Raw genomic sequence first — 11,203 nt, forward strand, 5'->3', positions numbered from 1 at the left:
ACCTTCAGACCATCTAAAATGAGGCTCCTGCCAATTAAGGTGTCCTACTAATAATACCCAGATGCCTCTGTATACACATAGTTTGGCTTCTTTTAAAATGCTCCCTAGCACAGTTGGAGCCCTTTGTGATTTCCCGGGGGCAAGGACTGTCGGTTTATCCTTCCCTGTGTTGCCTGGGAAGATGCTCAAGCTGGGCTTGTCTAACAGAAGGCAGGGAGGGAGGGACGGATGGAGGAGAGTAAGTTCAAAGTAAAGTTCACGGCGAAGTACTCCTTCGCTTCAGGTGGGCTGCTCTATAATAATGAGCAGGCTGCAATTACATCCTGTCTTGCGGTTGTTAAATTGGGGGGAAACAAAATATAATCAAATGTAGACATTTGTAGAGAGGTTGAAAATAGACGACAAGCGGAGGATAAAAATAAAATCGATTCCCTCAGGCTTCCCATAGCCTGCCTGAAAAGACGTTGTGTGAGAGCCGAGGGTAAAGGCCTGCGGAGAAAACGAGGTCAGGCATGGGCTGGAGGCTGGGAGGAACCAAAGGGGCAAAGGAAACGCTCCCTGCCCAGAGCTGCCCGCCCGTTTCAGGGGCACCGCCTCCGAAAGCAGCGGCCAGGAGTCTGGGCTTGGGATCTGACCACCGTGGGTTCGAGTCCTGGCTTCACCTCTCTCCAAAAGGACAAACCTTCATTCGCCCCGTGGGAAAAACTGGGGTAACGACGAGAGCCACCTGTCACAGGTGCGCCTGGGGATCAGAGGCTTAGCACAGGGGATGCCCCATGTTATGCTCCATCAATGTCAGCTACTGGAAGTATTAATTTACCCTTATTGTACACCAGTTCTTAAAGGAATTGGAAGCAGCATGACAGATTAAACGTCCACAGGGAAGGCGATCAGACAGAAATATGAGAAACCCCTAGAAAGTTCTAAAATGTACATAAGAGGATCCCCTTACTTAAATAGGAAAATCTCTGCGTAGATGCCCAACGCACAGATAGAATGAAAGTAGTCGATAATAAGTGTCCGGTCTTTCAACCGGATCTGAAAGAAAGCCTAACAAAGCCTAGGCGGGGGACTGGGGATGGGGAAGGTACAGAGAGTGAAGGGAGGAGGGAGGCGGCCCACTTTATTCCTCGATCTGCACTATTAATATAGGCCAGAAGGGGGCAGAGATGCTGCAACGGGAAGGACAAACGCCTAAGTAATTCTTGACCCTTTGCAGACACCGTACCCAGTTTCCTTCGGGGGAGGGTTTAACTGCCAGGAAACGGAAGTCTCGCTCTTTTCCGGCCTCCCTTCTTGCTGCTCGCCGCGAGTGTCTCCTGGGCGGTAAGCGGGGCTCTGGCGGGTAATCCGGGGTAATCCACGACCGGGGGAGAGCTGAGGAACCCGGGTGTGGATCGAGGGTGCGGGGGAGGAGGATGGAGTGCGACGGGGTCGGCATTTCGGGGTGGGGGTGGGGGTGGGGGAGAGAAGCGGGGGTCGTCGCGCCTCCCCGCGCCCCGTTGAAGCTAACGCTTGTCTTCTCCGCAGCTGCCTGCCGAGCGCTCGCCTGCGCCCCTCGTAACCATGGTGAGTACGGCCCCTGCCGGGACCTTCCCGGGGAGGCGGCGGGGCCCCCGGGGCGGGCGGGCGGGAGCGCCAGAGTAGGGGTCTCCGATCCCCGCCAGGGACTGGTGGCGATGGTTAAGTCAACAGCCAGAAAAAGCGTGTCTGTGCAGCTCATTGCCCGTTTGTGTTGCAGCCTCGCAAGATTGAAGAAATCAAGGACTTTCTGCTCACGGCCAGGCGAAAGGATGCCAAGTGTAAGTGGTCTCCCTGACCGGGCGCGAGGAGCGAGCGTTGGCGGGCGCGCGGGGCGGCCCCTACCCCGAGCGCCGTCCCCCGGCGTGTCCCCGGGGAGGCTGTTCCCGCGAGCGCCCGGCCGCCGGGGAGCGGCGGTTCTGGCGTGCTTTCCGAAGGAAGACCTCGTTGGGCAGCGCGTTCCCTGCTCTGCCTGATGGTGAACGCTTTCAGAGCCGTGCTTAGTTCAGAACAAGGTTTGCGTTCCGAGCAGAAGCCTTGCTGGGTGGAGGTCGGGAAAGGCGGGTCTCCGGACCCTGACTCCAGCGCGGCACGTTGGGCTGGGTGCCCGCGGCGGTCGGGGTCCTGGCCCCGCGCCCAGGGAACCGCACGAAGTCGTCGGACTTGGTTTCCCGGCGTGTAAAGCAGGGAAAGGAAGCGGTGCGTCCGAAAGCTACAACAGCAAGCTTCGGATTGGTGAGGTCGCGGCCCAGGTGCGTTCGCACCACGCGTGGGAGGGAGTTCCGTTCTCGCTTTGTTGTGGCGGGAGGTTTGGGGGCTTGTGCTTAACGCGGGGTAGATGTTGAGTTCGTACCTTGGAGGGAGGGTGCTTTATATTTAGAGCGAGCGAAGAAGAGCGAATCTTAAGCAGGCTCCACGCTGAGCACAGAGCCCAACTCGGGGCTCGATCTCATGACCCTGGGATCATGACTTGGGCCTTTGGTGGCCGCTCAGCTGCCACCCAGGAGCCCCCTTGGGGTTTTTTATTTTGGGGGGGGGGGGTTGTTTGTTTTTTAGCCCAGAGTCGTCCTCTTTCTGCTACATCAAATACTCCTTAAAGCTTCCTTTTCCACTCAGACATGTCATTAAGAGAACATGAGCTGCTCTGAACGTGGCCTGGCGTCCTGCTGACCTATTGACGTGGTTCAGGACCTGGTTGTCCTGTCTGGTGCTCTGTCCTTGGAGGGATGAAAGTGCATGTGGGTTCACAGTGTTGGGGGAGGGGGGTCCCATCTGTGTCCTTGTTGCCTTTGCGCCTCTGTTACTTCTTGAGATGGTGGCCGTCTGTGGGGACAAGTCGCATCTGGTAGGGATGTCTGTCTGGTGGTTCTGGGGACCGCAGGTGACAGCGTGTGTGTCGTGTACTGTCGTGCTTAGAGAGGTTGTCTTGACAGTTTCGTTCGGACCAGGGGTGGTCACACGGCCTGCCTGAGTCGCATCCCAGCTCTGTCGGTAAGTGGCCGTCCTCAGCAGGTTAGACACAGCACCCCCCTTTCCTTCAGTTGAAGATGGGACAATAGCATCTGTCCCGTGGGATTGGTGCAAGGATCACATCAGAGGGTCCTTTAGAGACCTCAGTATGTTGAAGAAACGGCCCCAAATCCGTCAGATTGGTTTGCGTTTTAATTTGGGAGCGTGGTTTTCCTGTGGCCTGTGAGGTCGGGGTTGCTGCCCTGCAGACATAATAGGGTGTTCAGTGTCGGTTCAGTAAATTTTTTAAAAACTGAATTTATAAATATGTGTAACATAAAGCTTATTTTTACTTTTTTTTAAGGTTATTTAGTTACTTGGAGAGCAAGCTTATGCACGAGTGGGGGCGGGGCAGAGAGGGAATCCCAAGCAGGCTCTGAGCTGTCTGTGCAGAGCCTGATGCAGGGCTTGATGTCAAGAACCATGAGATCATGGCCTGAGCCCAAATCAAGAGTCAGACACTCAACCGAACGAGCCAGCCAGGCGCTCCCATAAAACCTGCTTTTAAGTGTGCAGTTCGCTGGCCCGGAGAATGTGCTCGCTGCATCTTCAGAACTCTTGATCTTGTAAGACTGAAACTACGCTCCTGAAGCAGTAACTCCCCGTCTTCTCCCTCCAGTCGCCGGCAGCCACCATTCTGCCTGCTTCGTGGACTGTTCTAGATCCCTCCTGTAGGTGAAATCAGCGGTGTTTGTCCTCTTGTGACTGGCTTGCTTCGTGTAGCGTAGGGTCTTCGTGGCTCATCCACGTCGTCGCGTTTGTCAGAATTGGCTTTTTAAGGCTGAATACTCACCGTACGGACGTGCCCCGTTTGGTTTCTTCGTCCGTCAGTGGGCATGCGGTGTCTCCTCTGGCTGTTTTGAATGCCGTTGCCTTGGACACTGGCGTAAAGTCTCCTGTTTCTGCTCTCGGTCCTTCAGGGTGCAGGACCGTGCCCAGAACGGAACTTGCGCACACTCTGATGATGTTGAGTGAACGTCTCTTCTTTCAGAGATCCACGGGTCTTCCCCGCACACGTTGAGCCTAATGCGTAGACATACAGCAGCTGCTAGGGGCAGTGCGGTGCCTTCGCTTTACCGGGAACGTTAAGGTAGCAAGATAGGTTGGTTTGAATGAATACCCAGTTTTCTGGGTTTACTAAAACATAAGCTGAGGCGGCCACTGCCTTGGGCGGGCTGAAGGGCTTCTTCCTGTGCCACGTCTTACTTCTCCGGCAGTTACTGGCAGAGACGGAGTTGTGGGTTGTGAGTCCGAGTTAATCTTGCGCTGCTTCTGCGGGGGCTGAGTGCTTGTGTCAGGTCAGGTACTGGGGCCGAGACGCCAGAGCCCTGTGCATTCCCCAGCCAGCGGATTCTTGACTGATCCTGATCATCCGCTGATACGATAATAACGAATTCTGGGGAGAGTCTGGGCTGTTTCTAAAGTTACGGTGGGGAGTTTTGATGGGCACGTGAAATGGCTGTAACATACGGGGAAGTGAGTGGCCTCCAGAGCAGCCAGGGCGAACACATGGACGCCATCCACAGACCACAAAACTTAGACCCTGCAGCGCTGAGTTTGAGTTACACTTGGGACTCTTTGTTGTCTGTGCTGTGGTCCTGGGAGAGAATTTGGCAGTAGGAAAGAGGCCGGAAAAGGAGTTTCATGAATTTAAGAAAAGCTTTAGCATGTAACTCACTGTGTAGGTGATGGGATCCTGAAGCAAGCAGTTCCCATTGGCCCAGGGGATGTCCTCTCTGGAAGGGAACTGAAGGAAAATGTAGTGGTTTTTGTTTTGAGAGAGAGAGAGAGAGAGAGAGAGAGAGCGCTCCCGGGTACAAGAGGGAGGGACAGAATCCCAAGCAGCCTCCCCGCTTAGTGCAGACCCCACAGGGTTCAATCTCGTGAACCTGAGATCATGAGAGCCAGAGTCAAGAGCTGGGACACTTAACCGGCTGAGCCACCCAGGCGCCCCAGGAAATACAGGTTTCTGACAGCTTTAAATACTGAAGTCTTAGAGGACCTCTTGTTTTCTCTTTCAGCAGAGGCACGGTACAGGGAGGAGAGCACAGCCCTGTCCGTGGTTGCAGTCCAGAGTGCCCCTTTCTGCATAAATACAAAGCAGGTGCGCTGCATGACATCTCTTTTCTGTGACGCAGTTTTTAATTGCTCATTCTGGTCTGTTTGGTAGCCGTCAAGATCAAGAAAAATAAGGATAATGTGAAGTTCAAAGTCCGATGCAGCAGATACCTTTACACTTTGGTCATCACAGACAAAGAGAAGGCAGAGAAACTAAAGCAGTCCCTGCCCCCAGGTGAGTGAGTTTGGAATCGGCGGCGGGGGGGTGGGGGGTAAGACCAGAAATGTGGAAGGTGCACGTGTCTCCATCTTGTTCCTTGAGTTGTCCCCAGATTTAGGAAAGTGCACGTGTGGCTTGTCCTAAGTATCTGCTTTTGCTGTTGGTCATGCAAGGAGTGAATAGTCGTGGTCCCCAGCGTCCATCCCATACCAGCAATCGTTTCCTTGGCCAGAGGGCAGTTTGTTTCGTTCCCGTTCGTGCTTTGCTAACGCAGCGTGGGGCACTCGTCCGTTCTCCCCACAGCCCTGCAAGGTGGCTGCTTTACTGTACTAGCGGTGCAGGTCGGGAAACTAAAAGCTATAGGCTGTGAGCATAGGTTGGACGGGGTCCTTCCTGCTGGTGGGAGGACCGAGGGCCATGGGGGACACAGCCTGGAGCACAGTGCTCCCAGAGTCTGCCTCTTGACCGTGAGAAGTTAACCGATAGGGCCTAGCTTTGTAAGCAGCTCTTGAGACTTCTTCATGGAGACTGTGAGAAGAGGAGTGTGTTTTGTTTATTATTACTATTATTATTATTATCATCGTCGTCAAACACTATTATTTTAAGAGGAACAACCTCGGTAAGCTTAATTTCTAAGTTTTGTTAACCCTCTTTAGTTTTAAGTACAAAATCCAGACAAGCAAGAGTAACTCAAAATACAATGTATGTTTTCGGTGGCTCACTTCTGTATCTCTTTTCTCCTAGGTTTGGCTGTAAAGGAGCTGAAATGAACCCGGCACACTGATTGGAACTGTATTAAAGTTTTAAAAATTCCTAAAACGTCCTTTGTCTTTGAGGGCAGGAAGGGAAATATTACTTGGTCACAGCTCTTGGTGGGAACAGGCTGGGGGGTCCCGGTTGCTACCTACTTGGTGTCCCTCATCTTTGGCCGTGATCCCAGTGGACAAATAGAACCATCCTCTTTTTAGCCTAAGTTTGAAAATAAATAGATGGAAATAGATGGAAGAGCCAGGTATTTGTGGAAGTAAGCCAGCGTGCCCTCGTGGGATTTAGAAGTCATTTGGGTAAAGTGAGCTTCCTGATAACGAAAATAGTAGTTACAAGGTGGAGTTGATTAGCCGTCTTAGAAGTGAGGAGCCGGCCCATCTTCCCAGCAGGGCTGCGTTCAGATCCACTGCGTGCTGTGGAAGGTCTCCCTCGACGCAGGGGTAGGCATGAGGCTTTTCATCAGACTGAAACACTTGTTTCCGAAGTGCTCCCGCTCAGGGTAAAGTGGAGCGGAAAGGAAGAACGTCACGGGTGTAATGAGATCGTTGCCGTGAACAGAGGAATGTTAGTCTACAAAATGGGCCAAGCTTTCCAGTGAAGAGGGAACAGGAAACAAGATCCTGGGACTGAAAGACAGTCTGATAAACCCAGTTGATGGTTAGGGAGGAGAAGCCGGGGTTCCTGCCGCAGAGATCTGACCCTGGGCCTTACGGCAGTGGGGTGCACGTCGAGTTCACAGGGGTGGGGGGGCGTGAATGGGGCCCACTGCTCAGACAGGCCCGTAAGGGCATTCCCAGCGTGAGCAGTGCAGGCCCCAGCCAGCCTAGGCTCCTTGGGGATTAAATCCCAAGTTCCACCAGTTGCCAATTAGCGTGATCTTGAGAAATCACCTCACTGAGCACCGTGTGCTGGTAACCAGTCCCAGGGAACCGCAAACCTGTCTGCCCACTGCACCTCGATCTCACAGTCACCGTGGACAAGTCCAGCAGGGATAGGACTGTGCTTTCAGAGAAGAGACTGGGAGATGGCTTTGACAGTTGGCGGTGGCGGTGTCCCGTGGTCAGCAGGTGTCTCCCTGTGCCACTGCAGGGCAGTGAGCCTCCGAGGATCCCCTCCCCTCTCAGGACAGTGGGGTTGGGCGGGTGCTGTAGGATGCACATATTTCAAGCAGAAAAAACATTGAGGCCGACCAGCAAAGTGCCTCCACACGAGGTCCCTGGTACAAGTTGTGTGGGCTCCCGTGTGCAAGGCCCATGCAGGGCTGGGCGGGGTTTGCTAGACCGCCTTTCCCAGCGTTGCCTGAGCTTCCATATCGTTAAGGCAAATAACTATTGACGCTTCCGTGGTTTATTGTAAGGGAAAAGGAGCAAATGTAATGGTTTGGAACCCTATCTGGCACCTGGCCATTTTGAGATGAATGAGGGCCATATCAGGATAGGCCACAAGGTGGCGACACGCTACAGCAAATGAGCGGTCTCCAGTGCCTAGTGTCTCGAGTTGGTTGACGAGATCAAATCCATTCCCAAGCAGCTAAGTGCCTGAATTCATTAATTTTTTTTTTTTCCTTTTCCCTATAGAAATTCTAAAGCCGTAAGGGAGTTATTGAGTCTAGTCGTGAGCGGGTTTCTTCCAGGAGGGGTCCACAGGCGCTCGGTGATCATTGACCAACCCAGAATGGAGCACCTTCCGTGGCTTCCAGTCTTCTCCATTCTTCGGGTGTTCAAGATTCCCAGGAAGAGGGCGGGCTTGCCACTTGGGCTCCCTTTGTCCCAGCACATTGTCCAGAGACCAGCCCCAGCTCCTAGGAGACAAGCCCCGTGGGCATTTGTCTGGCCTCGGAGTCTAGAGGAGGCACCCTTTCCTGCCGTGGATCTCCGCGCTGGCTTTTGCCTCAGAGCCATTTGGGGCACTTTTTCTAAATCCGCCATGATGGCCAAGGCCAACTGCAGAGATTCTCATTCGGCTGGTTTGAGGCCTAGGTGTGTTCCAAGCCCTCGGGTGGCCAGGGTCACCCGCTGCGTCGCTGAGGTCAGCTTGTAGGCTCAGGCGAGCCCATTCGTGTTGCACAGCAGGTGAACGGCCAGGGGCGGCCACGGCTGCCGGTTTGGAATGGGCGCGGGGGCTGTTCTCACATCAACTCCATGAAGAGTTCCTGTTCTCTTGTTCTGCGGTTTTGCTTCACAGGCTAGCCTGCCTAGGTCAGCAGGCCCCTGGAGAAGAAGCTAGAAGGATCGCAGTTGATCACTGTCTAGCTGGGTGCAGACTGGCCCAGCAGGTTTGGGTGTTCCAGGCTGCACCCAAGTGGCTGCAGGGATGGCCCTGAGGGCGAGCTTTTGTAGTTTGTCAGGTGTGTGCAGGCCCGCCCCTTGCCCCGCCCCCTCCCTCTGGGGCCCAAGCCTCTGCTCTGGCAGGACGGTCCTGTACCGGGTTCAAGGTCAATTCCCCCAAGGTGAGAGGGGCCAGGAGGCAGACCCCTCCCACTTGAGGTCTCTGGCTTCTCCCCTAAAGCACTTAAGAGTTCGCTGCTGTGATCTAATCTTCTGGAGAGATGCCAAATCCTCAAGCCTCCAAGATGTTCCGGAGGCAGGGTCAGCAGCTAGAGCCTTCTGTGCTATTGACCGAGAGGAATGGGAGGGCAACCGTGCAGGTGGCACCGGGCGGAGTGAGTTCCAAGGCCACATCCTCTTGTCTGCACCTGCCCTGGGCCCTGGGAAATCGCCCCAAGTATGTTTTCCTCTGCAAGCAGCTATGGCCACGTAAGAGACCAGAATCCATGTGTGAAATGGCCCTTGCGTATCTGTCCCCATCTTTTTTTTTTTTTTTTAAATAAAGGTATTTATTATTTTTTTTAATGTGTATTTTTGAGACAGAGACAGAGCATGAATGGGGGAGGGTCAGAGAGAGGGAGAAACAGAATCTGAAGCAGGCTCCAGGCTCCGAGCTGTCAGCGCAGAGCCCGACGTGGGGCTCGAGCTCATGGACTGTGAGATCATGACCTGAGCTGAAGTCGGATGCTCAACCGACTGAGCCACCCAGGTGCCCCTAAAGGTATTTATTTTAAAGTAAAGCTTATTGAGGTGTAATTTACAGTGAAATTCACTCTTTTAGTGTGCAAGTCTATGAATTTTGACAAACGTTTCTAGTGGCATAACCATCACTGCGATCCATATTTTCATCACCTGGAAACGTTCCCTCTTACCCACTCTCCCGCCCCGGTGGGGCAATCAGCCCTGATCTGTTCTCTGTCCCTGCAGTTCCCCAGTCTCTCCTTGCCACCTGCCCCCTCAGAGGACTCTGGGATTGTCCCCTTCCACACCCTTACACCGGATATTGGCTCAGAACCCTCCCCCAGGACACCCCAAGTTAACAAGTCCCCCCTTCCCAACACCAGACTCTTGAGAGCACTGATCACTGAGTGGGGTGAAGGCCACCTCTCCTCCCCTAGTAAACTCGAGACCCCATGCAGAGAGGAACACGGGTGTTTCATCCATCACCGTATCTGCTAGAACAGAGAAGGGGCTCAAAGTTTGTTAAATTCATGAAAACTATGAGAAAGGCGTGGTCCGCGGCCTCCTGTGGCCCCCTGGGCGCCTCCTCTTTGGGCATGCGTAGATGAGATGGCCCCAGCCAGGCTCCGGGACCGTCCCCTGACTACAGATCTGCATGCCCTCTCTGGCCCCTGGCCCTTTGATAGGGGTCATGGTAGGGACGTCAGTGGTCCAGCAACCTCTAGCAGCCACGCTTTCAGGGCACCCAGCTCCCCAGCCAGAAACTCAGGAGTCTCTCGAGTCCCCTTCTTCACCCCCGTCTCTGGCCCCCTTACGACCACCCACAAGACCGTGTCCCAGCCCGACCCGTCCTTAACTCCTCCACTCCCACTGAAACCCCAGCGGCCCTCCACCCTGACCTCATCCTCGCCTCAAGCCTCACCTCTCCTCCCCCACCCCTGGCGTCCTGCGGTCACACCACACTGTTTGCAGTTCCAGAACCGGGCTTCTCACACCTGGGCCTCTGTGAGTGCTCAGCATTCTCAGGGCCAGGCGACCACGAGAGGCTTCACCGGATCTCCGACTACCACCAACCCCGTCCATGTCTGTTGACTCTGCTCCGCTTTGCTTTCCCCCGCAGCCCCCTCTAAGACGGCGGTCTGCAGATTTCTGTGTGCACCATTAGCAGCCACACCCTGGAGCGCAGTGCCCTCGGCCAAGGGTTTCCATCGGCCCTGCTCAGTGCCTGTGGTGCCTGGCACATAGTAGGTGCTCAGTAAATACATGCTGTTGATGGTCTTGTGTCCTCCCTCCTGCCCCCCCCCCCCCAGATGTCCAGCCCTTCCCTCCCTCCTGGTCAGCTTGAGGATCCCTTCCTCCAGGACCTCCTTCCGCCTGCCCCAAAGAATCAAGCTGCTCTTCCCAGGCCCCAGTGTTTCCAAAGCCGCATCAAGTCAGTTGTTTGGGCAGATGGCTGGGGGCTCCCAGGACAGAGCCACATCTCAGTCCGCGTGGTTTACAAAACGGATGCTCCATAAATGATGGGGAGTGAATTTAGAACTAGTGACCCAGGGGCAGACTGTTGTTCCCCGAGGCCCCAGTCTGTCAGCTTACTTAACTCTCCTCTGGAAGCCCTAGGAATGGCTGCCTCGACTCTCGGGCCGGGACGCACTGCTCGCAGTACTCCCTGACGCTCCACATCCTGGTTTGATAATAAGTGATGAGAACCCAGGGACCTGGAGACTGCTGTTAAGAAACAGGAGCGGGGCGCCCGGGTGGCTCAGTCGGTTGAGCCTGGGACTCTTGATTTCAATTCAGGTCATGATTGTAGAGTGTGTGCTAGCAGCTTGGAGCCTGCTTGGGATTCTCTCTCTCCCCCTCTCTGTCTCCCCCCCACCCCTCCCCCCTCCAAATAAATAAATTAAAAAAACAACAGGAGGAGTGCTTGGGTGATGTTTTCACTTCTCCTTCCACCTCTTTGGCCCTCGGGGCCAGGACAGAATCCACAAAAGGAAAAGGCTGCTGACTGCAGGGCTGACCCCCTGCAGCCCGAGGGCGCGTCCAGGGCGAGGGTCGAGCCCGGGAGGAGCTAGGCGGGGCGGGGCCTGCACTGGGGCGGGGCCGGGGCGGGGCCGGGGCG

General features: G+C 54.8%; 1 protein-coding gene across 1 annotated transcript; it reads left to right on the plus strand.

Moving 5' to 3' along the window:
- Nucleotides 1-1,230: 1,230 nt before the first annotated feature.
- Nucleotides 1,231-6,121, plus strand: RPL38 (ribosomal protein L38). The gene is made up of 5 exons (XM_045490916.1): nt 1,231-1,326; nt 1,531-1,569; nt 1,742-1,802; nt 5,201-5,323; nt 6,053-6,121. The coding sequence occupies exons 2-5, from the start codon at nt 1,567-1,569 to the stop codon at nt 6,076-6,078; spliced, it is 213 nt and encodes a 70-aa protein (XP_045346872.1). The 5' UTR covers nt 1,231-1,326; nt 1,531-1,566; the 3' UTR covers nt 6,079-6,121.
- The last annotated feature ends 5,082 nt before the right edge of the window (nt 6,122-11,203 follow it).

Source organism: Leopardus geoffroyi, chromosome E1 (genome assembly GCF_018350155.1).
Source record: "Leopardus geoffroyi isolate Oge1 chromosome E1, O.geoffroyi_Oge1_pat1.0, whole genome shotgun sequence".
Classification (NCBI taxonomy): Eukaryota; Metazoa; Chordata; class Mammalia; order Carnivora; family Felidae; genus Leopardus; species Leopardus geoffroyi.